The sequence below is a fragment of the Scatophagus argus genome, chromosome 21 (assembly GCF_020382885.2).
Source record: "Scatophagus argus isolate fScaArg1 chromosome 21, fScaArg1.pri, whole genome shotgun sequence".
In the NCBI taxonomy this organism is placed as follows: Eukaryota; Metazoa; Chordata; class Actinopteri; family Scatophagidae; genus Scatophagus; species Scatophagus argus.
In genome coordinates this window covers 12,800,890-12,819,246 of record NC_058513.1, presented here as the reverse complement: position 1 = coordinate 12,819,246, position 18,357 = coordinate 12,800,890, and the positions used below count along the sequence as shown (strand labels likewise).

At 42.4% G+C, this 18,357-nt stretch overlaps 1 protein-coding gene across 9 annotated transcripts in view; it reads left to right on the top strand.

Moving 5' to 3' along the window:
* The first annotated feature begins 382 nt into the window (after nucleotides 1-382).
* The window catches only part of LOC124052217 (calcium-activated potassium channel subunit alpha-1), a 76,359-nt gene continuing 58,384 nt past the window's right edge, over nucleotides 383-18,357 (top strand). For 4 of the 9 annotated variants that reach the window (XM_046376204.1, XM_046376202.1, XM_046376203.1 and 1 more), the window contains exons 1-2: nucleotides 386-1,600; nucleotides 11,199-11,342. In XM_046376204.1, the coding sequence (XP_046232160.1) occupies nucleotides 1,367-1,600; nucleotides 11,199-11,342 (378 nt within the window). In that variant the 5' untranslated portion in view covers nucleotides 386-1,366. Of the gene's footprint in view, nucleotides 1,601-11,198; nucleotides 11,343-18,357 lie in introns of all 9 variants that reach the window. The other 5 variants (XM_046376206.1, XM_046376199.1, XM_046376198.1 and 2 more) reach the window with 4 other exon arrangements.

Genomic DNA, 18,357 nt, shown 5'->3' with positions numbered 1-18,357 from the left:
GTTTTCTGCAAGATGATTCACTACACAGGCTGATGATTTGTCGAGAGGAAAGTGGCACCAGTTGGACGTCAGTGGTCAATGCACTTTCTATCCACGAGGGGGCAGTAAACAGTCAGAGTAGGCGACAAATGGTGAGATATACTTTATCACTTTTCATACCGCATTATCATCGTAGGTTATTCATGAACTAAAAGTAGACGTAGTCTCTGATTGTTTATCTTCCAAATTGATGAACACGTGTAATGTGTTTTTACCGTCAGAACTGAAATGTGTTGGAGATGAAGCAGGATGCTTTTCAGGAGGATTTGTGTTATGAAGTGCGTTATGAAGACGGTGAAAATGTCAGCTCGAGTCTGTGCTCAAAAACAACTGTCCACGTGCCTTTTTGTTTCAACCAGTTGTCTTTAACGTAAATCCTACAATTTGAAACGAATAGAAAAGCCAAACTTTATCCTGTAACAAAACATATATATAAAAAAAGAAAAGTTCGGGATTTTTGGATGTCATTCCTTATAAGATTTAAAATGTCTCCACCGAGCTGACTGTTTCAAACTAACACGACTGTAACCACAAAGTTACAATCATCAAAAATTGATGAAGCAGCCTCTATAAATAGCCAGACATCCAGATAAGCATCGACGTCTGCCATTGATGGCTCCTCCCCCGCTACCTGTAAATCTGCGATGCCATCTCCCAACAAATGGATGTGACAAGCAGCCGCCGGAGCCCGTGAGGCGAGAATTTGTCCCGCTAAACCCGCTTCTTCATCCAAGAAATCGACATGTTATTTTTCAGCCGACGTCTCTTTAAGGGATATCGATAAACTGCGAAGCCTTTAACGGCGAGGAGCGCATTCAACAGTGCGCGCTGCGGAGCTTGAAGTAGCGGACCTGCTGAAAGCTGCGCCGCTCAGCAAGGTGGAGCAGTGAGTGAATCCCTCGACTGCTGGGGGCCACACGCTACTTCACTGTACTAATAACAACGCTTATATAGCATTATCCGTCGGGACTGTCGGGATAATCGTGAGTTTTCCAATAGTTTGCGAGAAAAATGTCATTTTTACGCACAGATCAAAGGATGACGCGCATTTCCAGCCACGAACGCGCATCGCGGTTCGCGCGTCTGATATGATATCTTGATTTCATAGGAAGTTTTTTATTATTGTGCGCGTTTTTTGTCTCGACTCAACTTTTACTGCTTATTGTGAAGACGCCGGATGAGAAGGCAGAGGAGCGGGAGGTGGTTGGCGTAACATGGCTGAGCCGCTGGGGCATCAGGGGGCGCTGGCTGGAGCTCCCCAAAGCGCCTGAATCCCAGTTGAGTTGATTGTTGTGGGTGGAGGCTGGCAGGTGACCAGAAGCCGACAATGTCGAAAAGCAGGGAGAAATTCAACCCTGATCCGTCCATCCACATATCCAAGATGAATGTGATCATCCCGTTCTCACCAGATGTGCCCTGTGACAGCAACGGCCAGCGGATGTGGTGGGCTTTCCTCGCCTCCTCCATGGTCACTTTCTTTGGGGGTCTCTTCATTATCCTCCTGTGGAGAACTCTCAAATACCTGTGGACTGTGTGCTGCCACTGTAACGCCAAAAAGAAGGTACGTCCGCTCATTTCACGAACCGCCACACCTCAGTGACATTACTTATTTATCACAGGGGGCGGAGGGGGGAGTTTGTGCAACAGCCAGTGGGTGACAACAGTGTGTCCGGTTCGATTTATGAAATGGGCTCACAGTTAAATCTGTGTGAAGGCCCCCCTCGACAGAAAGCACAGTGAATAATTAACTCTGCTGCTGTTGGCTTCATCACATACAGTAACAAAGAGATTCCATTAGACGGAACCAGCCTCACTCTTTGACTGCATTCTGGTGAGTGATGGTGTAGTGTGGCCAGGCTGGAGTTAGGAGTGCGGCTGACACTTGTTGGGTGACCATCTCCTATTTGAACCATTAAGTCTATTGGAAGATGGTCACGCGTTTTTTGGTCATTTCTATAAATTTGAAAGCACCCACTTCTTTGCGTAACGTTTATCATAGCCGATTAAAATGCATACAAGAAGGATGAGATCTGTTTTTCAGTCTCTGTTGTACTCTGTCCTTTCTGTCAGTGAGGGAATATTTAAAGGGCAGATTCAACCAAAAGATTTTATCACATAGTGTAAGTTGCATCTGGTCATGCAGATAATTTAGGTTTTTTTGTTTGTTTGTTTGTTTTTTTTTAGTAACCACAATACAGTGGAGATGGCGTCTGATTCAGCCCTGAAAACATACATTTAAAAAATAAATGACACTCTGTCCTAGAAACAACATCCCTGTTATTCTGGATAAAATCCACAGATACTTTCTATTGAAGAATTAATCCCAATGAAAAATGTCCACAGTCGGTTCTGTGCGTTACTCTCCAATAATTTAAAAATAATTGAGCTTTTAAGCCCAGTGTTTAACGTGACGAGCTCTTTGTGATTTACGTCCTCATCAGCATAGTCTGAGGTTGTTATTCGCTGCTTGAAACCGTCCAGTGACCCGTGCAGCGCCATTCGTTTGACGCCTTTCCAAAAGTCAGGAATAGTTTGGGCCGTTCAGGACGCGCACTCAGCTGCTGCCACATGGGTCACACATTGCTGGATGTCCAACAGACGTTCTCTTACCAGTGGTGTGTATCTGTAGCATTTGTGTGGAGGTTAACACTCATGCCACAGTGTAATCCCCAGAAATCATTTTCATAACATTTAAGGCAGGCTGCCACTAGATTTTCTGCTTCACAATTGTTACGACATCATCTGCCCGAGGCCGGATATGCAGTCCTGTGTGAGGAGGGAAAAAAAAATAATCTTGCTGTGTTTCTGTTGTGTTCATGGGGCTCTGTTTAAATGCATCCTGAAGTCTGTATCGTGCTGTACAACTAGCTGATGCAGGTGTAAGAGATGGAGCAGTTTATCTTTTTTAACTAATATATGTGCATTCATCTCTCAGACAGGCAGGGAGGCAGAGGAGAAATGGCAAAGGCTGCATGCCGGGTGGTGCTGACCTTTCTGAAGGGAGACGTCTCTATCATTTCCAAGCTTTGGTTAAAGCTGGCCACATTTAGTGCTGCGACTAACAGTTTCTTTAATTCTTTGATTAATCTGCTGATGTCATTTTTGATTATTTAGTTAAACTCATAAAATTGTCCAAATATGCTGTGTTCCCAGTGCCTGAGGTGATGTGCTCGGATTGCAGAGAAAAGCAAATAATCTTAATATTTGAGAAGCGGGAAATGTCTGGAATATTTCTGCTTGGTAAAACTTAAATGAGAGATCTGTGAATTGCGATTCGGCTGCGGTTACAATATCTGAAAGAATCCCTCAGTTTGCACCTGACTTTTAATTTTAGGCGTAGAGAAATGCAACAGAAATACTTCTGTGAAAATCAAAAGGTTGTTCCTTTCAGAGCCCACAGTTGAATGCTTCACGTGTGAATACAAGAGCGCAGTCAGATTTTTGTGTTTTTCTTCACACTTTGCCAAGTGGAGCTGGTGAGCTCCACCAACCTGTTGTGCCACTCGGTGGGAGTCAGCCAGGGACGGCTCATCTTTTGACTTTCAGTCTTCCCTTCGCCGCCGTTTCTCCTCTCCTGGCATTCATTTCGCAACTCCTGCCCCGACGACTTCTCACCCTCTTTTTTCCTCATCCGAGAACCAACCTTCCTCCAAAGTGTCAGAAATGCAGTGTCAGATGCATACGCTATGTGCCATATGAATCAGTGTTTTTGTTGCTAAGCAACTAGCAAGCAGAGGATTTCATTATAAGAGTAAATCTCTCTCTGTTATGCAGTTGTCTAGGCTGTGAGATGTGGCAGGTTGTGTTGGAGGAACACCTCCCCACCCCCTCCCAGTCTGTGCATGTCGTTAGCAGCCCAAACATGGAGCTTTCAGTGCATTGTTCACAGATTGGTGTTGATAATCCATTTCCTCCTCTTCTGATTTTCAGTTTTTCTTTCCCCTTTCGCGGGGCCTTCGCTGCCCTGCCCTCCTCTGTTCTGACAGCTCTCTGAGACTGAGCCTCCATCTCCGTGGCTCTGCCTTCCCAGTCTGGTGGTAATCGATGAAACTCGTTGTTTGTGGGGTTCTGATGAATGACGGCTATTATCTGTCTGGAAGGAAGAAAGACGTATTGTTTTTTGTAAATGGCGATGCGCTCTCAATGGGAGGATGACAAACTGCGGCATATTCGCAGTCATTTTCCACTCTCACAGTTAGCAAGTTTCATTGAGGGAATGTGTTTGTCTGTGTTGACTCCACCAATCCAACAGTGGGCTTTTGTTCAGAGGCAGATGTGGCACTGGCCAATGTGAAAGAGGCCAATGACCGCCTCATATTTTTAGCCTCATCTATGAACGGAAATAACAGCCAGTCGACCACTTTGTTCCAAACTGTTGCATGGATTGCCAAGAAATTTTGTGTGAGCATTCATGTTCCCTACAGGATCAATTACCTTTAATGACCTTTTCCTCCAGCACCATCATGAGGTTAGCGTTTGTGGTTTTAAATGAAATGATGATTCCAGGGGCCATCACCAGGCCAACATTAGAATTTGTTCAGCACAAATTTGTGTTTTTATGATTAAATACCTGCAAAACTGTCCTTGTCCTCAGCCTTCTCTGTACTTTGTGTTTATTGCTCGTTAACAAATGTCAGCATGGTAATTAATGGTAATCATTATTATGCTGATCTTTAGCTTAAAGCATCACTATAAGTCGAGAGAGCTGCTCTGACATAGATGTAGATTTATTTTGTATCGTTTTCTTATATTCTAAAGTGAGTTAAACATAAATTCACTTATTTTTATTCAGTAGTTATGTTGGTGTTTTTTGAGCGTGTATTTGGTTGTATGGGTTCAGTTTGCATGTGGAGTCTAAACAGGTCACACAACCAGTGTGTCATGTGCATCTTCTGGCAGAGACTTGGTGTCCTTAAATGTGTCAGGTGCATGAGGTGGGTGAGGGCTCGGGGGGCTGGGGGTGATTGGAGGATTCAGATGAAGAGTCACTCTCAGGGTGCTTTTAAGTGCTGTCTGAAATATTGTAATTATGAGACGAGTGCTCATGATCGAATAGTGGTAATTACGAGTCAGAAAGTTGGAATAGATGAGTGGCACTTTGCTGTTGTCTCTCTTTCGAACACAGTCATGCACACACACACACACACACACACACACACACACACACACACACACACACAAAATGCCAACAAGTCAAGCAGAGTGAATTATAATGCTGTGCAACATCAGCTACTTCAGTTATCATAAATCATTTTTACATTTTTTTTTTGTTCACGATTTCTGAAACACAAACTGAAAATTTTTTTTTTTTTTAAAAAAGAGCCTGATCCAAATAGTGCCCATTTCATTATATGTGTAGCCAGGACTGCTTGAACACATCACACATTGTACTTCAATACGAACTCAGAAGCTCTTGAAGGCAGCATCATTTATTTAACGTCGAGACCTTCAGTCCTTCCCCAGTAGCCTCGTCACTTCAGCTCGTCAGTCCTCTTTGTAAAGAAATCACATTTATTCCTTGCACTGTCTTTTTAATTGGCTGTGTAATTACAGGGGCAAGTATTAGCTTCTCACGTTGCATAAGCAGGATGCTGCAGCTTGGCCGTCACTGCACCATCTGGGATCCAACAGGTCTCCGATTAACGCAAATGTTAAAACATCGACGGTGCCAGAGCCTGCTGCTTTTTGTCTCTCAGGAAGACAAAAGATGCACTTCATGATGTTGAAGTATTGGAAAGAGAAAATGTTTCTGGATCCCGAGTGCCTCAGATCCAGTCTTTCTTCACGCAGCTGTGGGGCCATAGATCCTCTATAAGACGTGGATATTTCAGGAAGTTTTTCCTCCTCTAAAAAATGTCTTGATTTATTATTGATGTGATTTATATGAATCTATTTTTAAATAATTCACTCACTTTTGCAGAAATTGTGTCACGATCCACATGTTCTATTCTCATTTAATGCACTCGCCCTTTGAGAAATGGACGCGGTGCACCCTGAGAATAGCCGAGCGGCGGTGATCAATGACCTCTGGTGTCAAGGAGATTTAGGCGAGATAGTGAAACCTAAATTTGGAGGCTCAGACTATTGATCAAAGTGACAAAGACGAGATGTGCTGCCTGATTGGGTGTAATGATTACATGTATTTTTCTGGTGTCTGCTGCTATTAAAAATGTATCTCATCTATTCTTATTTCATTAAAATAAAGTCTAGTAGGATTTTTTTTTAACCCTTAATGCTTAAATAACTAAAAATACAACATTTACAAAACATGAATACGCTTTATGATTATTACTCAAATCAGTTTTTCAGGCAGGACGAAAGTTAAATGTCAAAAATGCAGCTTCATCTTCACATGGAAAGGCTGTATCTTCCTGCATGCGACCTTAAGGTGAAATCACCCAGCTGATATGTTTTAAAAAATAATTGGCCAGAGGCATGTCATGAATCAGGAATTATTCATCTTTGAACTCTTCCTTTGCTGGCATTAAAAACATCATGGCCGATGTGTTGTCAGTGCACTCTTTGAGATTTGGTCATTAAGGTGCTGCGGTATAGCAGCGTGGTGCCAATTAAGCCTACTTAATGGCTATCACTTCCCTCAACACAGCCTGTGTCACTTCATTCATTAAGACAGAGAAGTGCAGCATCAGATTCATCAGATCAAGTGCTTCGTAGAGTCAGGACTGAGGACACTTCACATGAATCGCGGCTTTACTGCAAAGTGTTGTGGACATAAATGTTCTTTATTGATCTTGTTTCTGTTCACAAACCTTTCCCAGGAAGTTCATATAGACATAGAGCGCTAGACTGATGTGACAGTTTAAAAAAAAAAAACAGCCCGTCAATATCAAACTCATTCATATTAAAAAAAAAAAAAAATTAATAATGCCAAGGACAGAAATGTATCAGAACAAGACACATTAAATGTGCAGAGTTCTTATCTACACCAAGAATGTATTTATAGCTAAATTGTTAGCGTTTCAGTAATGCAGTTTGATTTGACAAATTCCATTAAGACGTTCTTCAGTCTGCACATATTGTGAAGACGGAGGTTAAAGGCTTTAGAATGGGTCGAGCTCCCAAAACCACTTGATCCCAGAATACTTACGATTGGAGCAGTTAAAGTCTAAAGCCTAAATCAGGATCTTTTTATAAACCATCATCCTCCAAATATTTAGAAACACTTGCTTCACCATCTGTGAATAACTGAATGAGCCCACAAAGCCTTTTTTAGTGTTTTTCATTTCATTTTCAAGGCTTATTTAACCAATTTGAATTTGAATTTCATGTCCATAAATATAACAAGCATAAACATTGAATTTATTACTGATTATTAACATACAGTACTTACACCATCATCATCATCATCATCAATATACAGTAATGTTCTCAAAGCAATCACAACTTGGGTTGATGTCAGTATGGGCAGTGAATCTACAGGTATACACTCCTTAACGCTCATTTGACAGGCTGGCAACAGCATGTTCTTTTCCCACTTTTTGTGTCTCAAACTCACAGTCTGAACTCACCCTGATCTCTCTGAGGGGATTCAAAAGTGAGATTTAACTTAAATCCCCCCAGAGGCTCTATTTCAAGTCTGATAAGATGTTTTTAAAATGATGTAACCTCGGACAGTCTCAGTGCTTTGGGTTGCACTGTAAAATGACTGCTGCAGAAGTGCCTGTTTACCCATTTTATTACAGCAAAACAACACTCAACCCCAAATTAAATCAACACTGAGCGGAATTTGCAAATAAGTATTGGAAAACAGCTGACACTTGTTGCTTCTGGTTTCACAAAAATTTCTGTTCCTGTATCTCGTCGTCTGCATTAGCTGCTAAGTGAACTGGACATGTTATTATACTGTGTTATCAGGTTAGTGCTGCAGGGCTCTGGACTGGCTGTAGGAAGAGGAACATGGCCTGCTGGTGCTCTGCTTGCTTCTGATTTATGGCTCTGAACATGATTGAATTTCTTTGTGTAGTCAACCATTTAGTAACAATAATGGAGACGACTGAAATGTGCGGCGTGTGTGTGGGCACCATTGTTCTGAAACCATTTTTATGCTAAAAAGTGTAAATTAAGAAAGCGATTTGACACAAGCAGCGCTCTGTAGAATTCTGACGTTCCGTTTCCTCTGTACTGTATTTCTGAGGGAACTGTTGAACCTTCGTGCTTGTCTTACTTGTATTAGTGAATTTGCACCTTTCTTTCAACAATGATCACGTCTACCCTGCACTACCTCACTTTTGGACTACCTCCAGAACCATATTTATTTTACTGATTTTATTTTGTTTTACCTTATTCTATTTTATTTTCTTTTTATTCTACTATTATATGTTACTCGTTACGTTCTATGTATGCACCAATCACCAAGACAAATTCCTAGTAATGTGAAACCTCTTCACTTACAATGGAAATAAAGTCAATTCTGATTCTGATTCTGATTCTAATAAACGCTGAAAATGTTACTGCAATCGTATTTTGAAGTACAGTTTAAAAGCAGTGCCTTTATTATTCATTTCTAAGTTTAAAGTACAACTCCCTCCTTCTAAATCTGTTGATATTTTTTTGTTGACAAATCTCAATAAGAGACCAAAACCAACAATCAAGTGAGTATCTCCAGTGCAGACAAAGCCTGGCCATTGTACTTTTTTTTAACTAATATTACTCAAGCTAAATAGTGTGTTTGTTTTGGACTATTTTCAGAGGTGGATGAACACACATTTGGTGCTTTATTGAATATTTACATGCTGTATGTGTATGGTTTATGCATGACTCATCGTCATGTCGGCGTGCAACAGTGAGACTCATTAGTGTGTTTTTGAACAAAAATGGAGCTTCTAAGAGGAATAATTCATATCAAGCTTTGGCCACATGAGCAATAGTTGTTAGCAGGATGAATTTAATGTTGGTTTTGGAAAAACGGAGAGTATTATACGACTGATTCTCAAAGAACACCTTTGCCCAGTACGACACATCCCCTTCATTGCCATGAATGTGGTCTCCCTAGTTTAAGTTGGTCTGGTATACACTGTCCTGCTGCTGTAAATACACACCAGCACACCAAATCTGCAGGTAAAAATAGTCGTCAACACACTTGACTAACATTTGCTAAAAAGTACAATAATTATTAACCCTTATTCAGGTTAAGCTACAGTTGTGAACTGTTGAGAACTGATGAAGTCAGAAAGTATATATTGATATTTATACTAATGCGCATTAATTTTTGTCTTGTTATGGGATTTGTTGTCAATGACAAAAATCCGGTATATCTCCTTATTTTTTATATTAAATCAAGGATTTCCAGCATTTTCCCACCGTTCTTCTGCAACCAGAATGCCGGCTTCTCTTGCTGTCTAATAACAACTGTGCACCACACAGTTGTATGTTGCAGACCCTATTCATTTGTTCACTCCATTATTTCAGTGATGCTGCACCCACTCTGGCTTTAGAAAGATTGATGGTGGGGTGGAAGCACAACACATGTTGCATGGTTGCATGCCAGTAGTTCTTTGAGGCTGATGCCCTGTTGCAGGGACCTACAACAGCCCATTCTGCACCTGGGGGATAGAGCATGCTGAGGCATTAACACCATAACAAAAACGACTGCCATAGGGGTGCTCGCATGGCACACATGTAAATGGAAACCATTAAAAAAAATAGAGTGGCATTCTGCTATGAACAGTTATTTTCCCCCTCCAACCATATAAACCGCATCAGCTAATCCCGCATGACGAGCAGAGCTGCAGGAGAAAGGCCTCAGAGAGAACGATGTGTGACACCATTAAGGTAGAGGAGGAGTAGGATGTCACAGGGTAAGGAGTCCGAGTCGTGTTAGCCTCGAGGCTGTGGAGTGTTTCATCAGGGAGCATGGCTGACCTCTGCATCCTGTCTCGATTTCCTGCTCTGTGAATCATGCCATTCCCTGCAGACAGACAGACAGACAGACAGACAGACAGACAGGTGGATAGACAGGAAGGCAGGCAGCCCACTCAGTGGAGCAGAAACACCGGGAGCTCAGTGGCTGCCATGGATACACTCCTGGAGTCTCTTTGCTGCACTCACTCTGTATGTTTACTGTATGCATGTGAGCATGAATGTTGTGTTGGCTTATGAGAGGCCTTGAGCCTGAAGAGGATCATCACCAAACTCTGCAGTTCATCAGTAGACTTTTAGTGGGTTTGAGCTCATTGTTTTGGTTTCAAGGCTCACAGTTTAACATTTTGGTTCCCTTTCTTTTAATCTTTTAAACCCAGTACCAAAGGACAGATTGACAAAGTTAGCAACTAGAGAAGACTAGAAGACCAAAACAGAAGTGAAAGGAGAGTGAATACTGGACTTTTTTTTGGGCAGATGCTAATACTGTGATCAGTGTTGTAACAGTAAGGCGGCAGGTTTTACAGGAAATTTTGCAACCAATATTGTAAATATAATGTTAAATATAAATATATTAATAGATTTTCAAACATACCTAATAGTGGCCAAGAGCCTTTTAACTTTTGCTCTTTGATATCTCCTGATATGATGCTAGAAGCTACCTGCTAACTGAGCAGCAGTCCGGAAGGGTGAGTCAAAATAATGAATATCCCATAACTGTTCTGGTTTTATTCACAGCTGATGGTAGACATGATTTTACAGCTGTCACATGCAGTAGTCTTCTGAATAGGCTGTTTGAAATTCCAAGCTGTGCTTGTTCATGGGACTCAAAGCCTCGTCACTGGTGGAAATCACCAATACAGTGTGTCAATGAAATTAACCAAAACGGGAGCACAAAAACTAAGATGTGGCTCACCCTGTATTGGTCTCCATGCTGTGGCCTGGATGATAGGTGGACACAAATATGTAGAGAAAGAGCAGGACTATGTAAACAACTCTTTTAACAAGCTGCTATTGTAGTTTGAACCATGGAATAATGAGTCAGTGCTTTAGGGAGAACAGGGGATGGTTATACACCAGTTTACGGTCAAACATTCACCTTTGTTACTATTCTTATTCTTATTATCTTCCACTGAACCTACATGTAAATACCAGCTGGAACAGTTTTTAAACAATATTACACTGTGCATCGTAAGTTGTGTGACCAGCCATTTACTGTTAAATGTTGGTCAAATGTCTGATTTCCTCACATTATCTTCTGCATCCTGCTTTCCTTTCAGGAGGTCCATCGGATCACCACAGGCGATGGCATCAAGCGTGCCGACAAGGACGATGCGGCGGCCAGCGAGGTGGGCTGGATGACCTCGGTCAAAGATTGGGCGGGAGTTATGATATCCGCACAGACTCTGACGGGACGAGTCTTGGTGAGTTCACACTGGGTCGTCATCCTCCGTTTAATTCGTGATTGACATCTCGAGTTACTTTAGCCTACATGTAGCAGGCTGTCGGTTAAGACGTCAGTGAGATGAAGCATGACAGCTGATCATGATCACCCCCAAACTCGCTCATGACAGCTAGACACTTGGCTTGAACTCCCTCAACGTATATTAGTCTGTGAGTTGGCCTTGTGAAAAATACTTGTTATTACTGGACAGAAACCTTGCTGTGGAGGAGCTCGCATCTGACAAGCCACAAATCGGGCACACTTGAATGTTCCTTGAATTAATCTACGCTTGTCCGATGCGTAAATATACTGCTCTGAAGTGCATGTCTTGGTAGCTTATCTCTCAGACAGGGAGGCAGATACATCAAAACAAAACCAGGTCAACACAGAAGAGCGATTTAACGAGTGTATTAAGGTCATACACCCCATAATGCCCTCAGACAGCAGATAGAAACAGAAGGAAGGAGGCTGTGATGGAGGGCCTCTTTGACCACGAGATTTAAATAAAGGATGAGTACCCTCTTTCACCCGGCGTGAGGGTGTCTAGTCAAGGACAGTTTTGCTGTGATGGCACTATGATCTACCTTTTTGGTTTTATTGTGCTTGATGATATGGCTATAAGTGCTTGGCAATGCAAGAGCTGGGCTGCGTGATGAAATGAAATGGCATGCGCAGGAGCTCTATGCCAAGGCTTGCCGCAGTGCTCGGGATTGATCCCACTTTCACCCACTCCCCTAAATGTGGTGCGGCATCTCCAGTTGCCTCAGTGTGTGTGTGTATGGGTTGTAAATCACTGGATGGGCAGTCACACTCATGTATTATGGTTCTTATGTGGAACATTAATGAACCGCTTAGCTCATGTCTGTGGAACAAAAATGGGTGACAAAAGCTACTGACCATGTTGGAAGTTGCAAATCCAGCTCCAGTTGTCGAAAAGTGTGCATAAAGAATCACGTTTGTATGTTAATGTTAATGCTTTTGGTGCATGTTGACATTTCAAACTCAGTGAAGTGAAACATTTGTTGTTGTTGTGTTGTGGTTGTTTTGAAATCATGCGTAGCCGTAAGCTTTAATAAGGAGGTGATTAACACCAGAACCGGAATAAATCCCCATTTTGTTGCTCTCAGTTTGGGCTAAAAACAGAACATTTGATTCACCTTCCTCCAAATGTCATGTGAAGCTCTGATGACTCAGATGGAGCTCAGGTTGTCCCCACGGCGTCTTCTATTAGCTCGTCCCGCTAGTGGTGGTTAATGGTGACAGCAACATATTGCTAACAGAAGCATGACATCAGCTCGACTGCCATTCTGCTTTTCCTTGTTTTTCACTTTGCACCACCAACGCTCCCATCAACTTGTGTGTGTGTGTGTGTGTGTGTGTGTGTGTGTGTGTGTGTGTGTGTGTGTGTGTGTGTGTGTGTGTGTGTGTGTGTGTGTGTGTGCAGCTCAAGTGCCCTGTCTCAATGATGACTTGACACACAACTGTTTAGCGGCTGCTCGTCTGTAACCATGGCAACTGCAGCTTACCTAAACACAGCAGATGTGTGTTTTGTATGTCAGCCTGTTTGGAGGAGGAGGGGGGCACATTAAAGCTTATTTCCAGGCCATCTGAGAGAAGTAAGAGCACGGGATGGATTAAATGAAAGGCAGGATGTGTTTGTGTGTGTGTGTGTGTTTTTATTTTATGCATCTATCTGTATGTGTGTATGTGTGTTGAGTGGGGGTGAGCTGCAGTTCCCACCTCTTCACCCACGTTGCTGATTTCTTTAAAAACGTAGATCTTGCAAGCAGCCTATTTGCACTTGAAATACTCTGAAACAGCTTTGCACTTCAGTATATTCATCTTTACCCGATTTATACCTGCAGCCTTCATTAATAAAGACCAGTAGAGGATGAATCGATTGATTTTTAACTTTCCTGTACTCAGGGGGAAGAAATATTTCCATGGTACATTTTGCACTTGCAAATACAAGTGAAATGTGTGTCCTCTAATTAATTTGACCAATTATACCTGCTTAAATTATTAGGTGCAGATGTAGTTGAAGTCGAGGAGAGAATAAATCTAAGCCCTTAAATACAACTGAGACATGGATTATGCAAAAAGGAGGACGAGCTGCAGGACTCCTGCAGTATTTTGCAATTTTGATGCAGGTTTTTGGATCAGACTGATGTCTCTACAGTGTCAATTGTTTTCAGTTGAAAACAGTAGGTAAAGAAGACAGAAAAGAAACAGAACAAACAAAACAAGGACACAAAATACACAAACAACAAAATATCAGTCGACAACACGAGTGGGCATGTGATGACAAACCCGGAATATAAACTCATAAATCTGTTGAATATCTCTGTTACATAAACATAAGGTGTGAAAGGTCATCAAGCTGGTTAATGTTTAAAGTGTGACAATTGCATCAGTTGTGTGACATATCTGATCTTGCTGTCACATTTAGCTGGAGGGTTATATATTTTCTTCTTACATAAAATTATTTATCCCACTTTTATGTAATCTTAAACTGAAATTAGTGGTTTTGACCTCAATAACTGCAGCCAAATGTGACATGTCATACAGTCCTCGCTGCTCACCGAACTGTTTACTTCTGACTGTGGATGTTGAGTGATAAACAGGTGCAGGCTGCCCTGTGGAAGGCGCAGAGGCCTGATGTTCATTTTCCTGGCTGGCCTTGTGTCTCAACAGATTGTAGAAGATCAGACCTTGCCTTCAGGGTTATTTGATTAGCAGAGAGGACACTTCCTGATGATCTGTCAGTCTATAAAGGTTTATCTGCTGGAGATCTGTGCGCTGCTCCTAATGCACTCAAATACAACAGAAAAAGCTGTCGTGTTTATTCTCTAATTTTAGATCAGCAGCATTTGGAATAAGGACATGGTTTCCCCCAGATTGGGGACACGGAAGGGTCCCATCTGTCAGTTTATGCATTATTGCATTCTCCCTCCCCCCAGGTGCTTTTGCATCGTACAGGACCACCCTCCCTATTCATCAAAAATGTCATCACGCTACTGTTTGCTCGTGTAAAAACAAACAAACTCGCTTTGGGGGCTGAACAGGTGGCTGCAGCTTGTACCTGTGCCAAGAAACCCAGCGGGTCTCCTGTAATGTCATGCATCTATTTCCTGTGCAGTCGCACTTCCTTCGAAATTGTAATCATCAAGAAATTGTAAAATGGACGGGTGTGGATGTGATGGAGCGAGTCTGAGGTTAGTGGGGAAATATGTGGTTTCTCTTAAATGATGAGACCCTGCTGAGTGACATTTAGCCCACGTACGCTTGGTTCTAGACATCTATGGGGGGGCTGGGATGTCGCAAAGCTATTATTCTGGCTAGAGAAAGGTTTTCTATTATTGGAAGCACACAGCTGCCCTCTGGCACCATTCACTTTGCAGTCTTTGCCCCGTAACCCAAATGGCAGCCACAGGTTGAACGGTCATTGATGTTAAAGTTTGACTTGGATGAAATGTCTCAAATTGTTAGGCATTAATGGTCAATTCTAGGCTGTTTTCACTTCCTTTATTTAAATGATTCTGACAGAGTCACCTAGCTGGACATGCCTTATTGTCAGGATAAGTCAGCCCAGTGGCTCTTAAGACTTTTCATGTCAAGGACTCCTAAATCGACACAAATTAGACCATGGACCCCCATTTGATAAGATTTTGTCCCAGTGTCCCCCATCTCATAAGAATTTTGCTTTTAGATGCTTTAAGTGTATGAAACACATGGCCAAAATAGGTATTCTGTCAGTGTCCTCACTGTCGAAAGAGTCTATCTTTATCCCCCTTTGTACGATTCATAGCTTTGTGACCACATAAACGCACAAACAACACAGAATTCACAGAGAAAGATATGTGATGCAGTTAGAAATGAGTTAATAATGTGCAAAAGGTGTCTGCAGACTCACTTCTCATGGCCACCAGCCGTCACAAACAAAAAGCACCGCACACTCAGGGTCGTCTAGGATTACGGGGTCAACATGTGGAAGAAGTTAGATTAGATGACAGGGTGAAGGAGCCGTCTTCTGTCCTGACTGCTGTCGTCAAGATCTGATGTCACCCAGGAGCAGCCACAGGCAGAGTAAGGAGCTCTGGATGAAATTATAGGTGGGCCAGAAGGGCATTTTCATCAGGCAGCCAAACTCACCACCTCCTCTTCCTCCCCCTCCTCCTCCTCCTCCCCCTCCTCCTCCTTGTCTGAGAGGCCTGGTCAGCAATTGTAGCACTACATGGAAAAGCTTTTTGTCTGATGAGAGTGAAAAAAGGAGAGGGGGAGAGGGAAACAGAAAACACTTTTGTGTGGACTTGTGGCACTGCAGCAGCAGAAATGTCCCTTCAGGAAGTGATTGAAGCACTCATCCTATACATGACTGAGAATTCAGCTTAGTGCTGTTTTATTAACACACACCTTCTGCAGCTCAGCACCAGAGGACTTTGTTGTATGTACCCTTTTCTTGACATCCCCAGTTGACTCTTGGCTTCTGATGAGACGTCAGGGTTGTTAAATGTAACGGATATTCTGCCAACATGCCTGTGGCCTTGTGGCAGAGACGGGAGGATGTTTGCCACCTGTGGACTCTGGTGCCAAGGGGATCGTGTGTGACTTTCACCGTGCAACACAGTGCAACAGAGTGAACAACGTGGGAGTGTCACTGGGCTCTTTGCCCGCTTCTAAGTCTGCCGCTATTTTGGGGTGACAGCAGCTGCCAGGCCTGTTGTGTCGGGGCCTTCCAGAGGGAAACAATGCCATGTGAGACTGAAGTTATTTTGTTGCTTTTGTTGTCCCTTGTCAAAATTCACTAAAGTCATTATTAAGTCATTTCTGTCTTTGAGTCTTAAGAAAAATCTGCACATACGTTGAGAAAGTCTCAACTTTCTCCCTACAGAAATAAACTCATGTAAAGAATTTTCTAGAAATTAGGAGCTATATCTAGAAATAAGGACTAAAAAGCAAAACACACAGTTTTTGTTTTGATTTTATTGTGCTGTCAGAAAACGGCACTCAAACGGACACTGACTCAAAAGAGCAGGACAAATGAGATGGTGTGAAAGTTACAAATTTAAAAATATCATGCGTGGAAAGCATTTCTGGTTTATAGCCACGGCTTTGGTCTGGCTGTTGGTCTGATTGTGTCCTCACTTAACTTCTCATGCTGAACCACCGTCTGGTTATTTTTTTCAATACTTTGGACTATATACCAGCAAATCTAGCAACGTTGTTTCCAGTTAGCAAATGTTAGCGTGCTAACTCCCCAAGCTAAGATGGTGGACGTTGCACAAGGTGAACATCAGTATCTTGGCGCTGTCACTGTGAGCATGTTAGCTCAGAGTACAGCCTCACAGAGCAGCTAGCATGGCTGTAGACTCTGGCTTACTTAGTTGAGCTTGGTGCACAATAAGCAGCTCATTTGCATTTTTTTCAGGTAATCCAGGCAGGGTTTTTTTGTTTTGTTTTTTGAAAACTCCTAGCCTAAATATATACAGGCTTCTTAGTTCCAATGCTAACAACAGGGCTGTGTGGAGTCTGTCCGGATTTATAACATAATTAGCACTTGCCCTTGGTGCAGCACTCAGACAAATCTGAGTGCTGCTTTGACATATTTATTTGAGGTTGCCTTGACCTGTGGCCATCTGTGCCTGCACAGTCAGGTCTGAGATTTGATCCTTGATCCTCAGCTCCCTACACTTGTAGGGCCAAAATTCTTGCTGCAATCGCACCATTATGTATGTACATCAGCAAGTATCAGGTGTGATAATTACCATCCCCCCATGGGCATGGTGGGGGTGGGGGCTTTTCTAATTTGGAACTCCTCTATGTTTGGCAGCCACCTTTTCAGCAGGATCTCTTTGGCACAAACAATTGGTGGAGTATAATTAGTTTTGTGGAGTGACATCATATTCAGAGCAGAGTAGCTGTGAAGAAGAGGGCTGCGATAGCTTTCATCCTCATCTCCCAAAATCCAATTCTCAAGCGGTATTATGATAAGAATTTCTCAGCCGTCACGAATTTGGCTCTCCAGATTTCATTAACAATCATTAGCTACACAATGACCCAGCAGCCGCTGCTGTGTTAGAGCTCTCATAAGTCTTCAAAACTCATCACAGTCTTTCCTTCCTCTCAAAGGAAAGGCAGGCATTTTTGCAGCTGGTGCTTTACATCAAACAGGCTTTCATTTGGCCAGTTCAGTTTAATTAATTACCACGACCACTTAGAGAAAATGAATATTTGGAGGTTAATAGATGTTGTTGCAAACTGGTCACATGACAGGTTAGAACTTTGAAAGTTCACCTAAAGTTCAGCCCTCTTTCTGTCTGCTTAATTGCAGCCAAACTGCAAGCTGTCAAACTGCAGACTATGAACCCAGTCTTATGCGTTAATGTCTCCTCCAGGCCTTACTGTAGATGGTTCCTGCTACTGAGTCCACACTTCATGCATCCTGCATCCCATCCAGCCTTAAAAATACATGTGGTATGTCCAGCTTTCCAGATACAGAACATGATTTACATTTTAACACATGACAGGAATTTCCATTTCCATTGTTGGCACAGGGCAGAGTTTCTCTCTCCTCAGCAAGAACCCCTCCTCTCTGGAGAGCTTCCAGAGCAGAGAGTCATCGTCTGCACGATAGATATCAGTGAAGCTTTTTTTTAATTTATTTTTTTATTTTTTGAAACAATATTTATGTTTAGTTCTTTCTGTTGTGTTTAAGACTTAGAAACAAGTGAGTTTCAACCTCATATTTCAGCTGAGCCACACCGTGAAAGGCTGAAGGGGGAGACACATCCACCTCGTCCCATCCTAAGCTCTTTACCCCTCAGTGTGAGAGTGGTTGGACTGCTTCCACGATGACTTAACTCATGGCTTAGCCACTGTGGGATTTTGGGCTCTACGCTGCATGTCTTGATTGTGGGTATTTTAATAACTGAATAACGCCGCTAACTGTAGTAGAATAAGTTTAAGTCTCTTATTTCTAATGCTGTTTCAGTCTA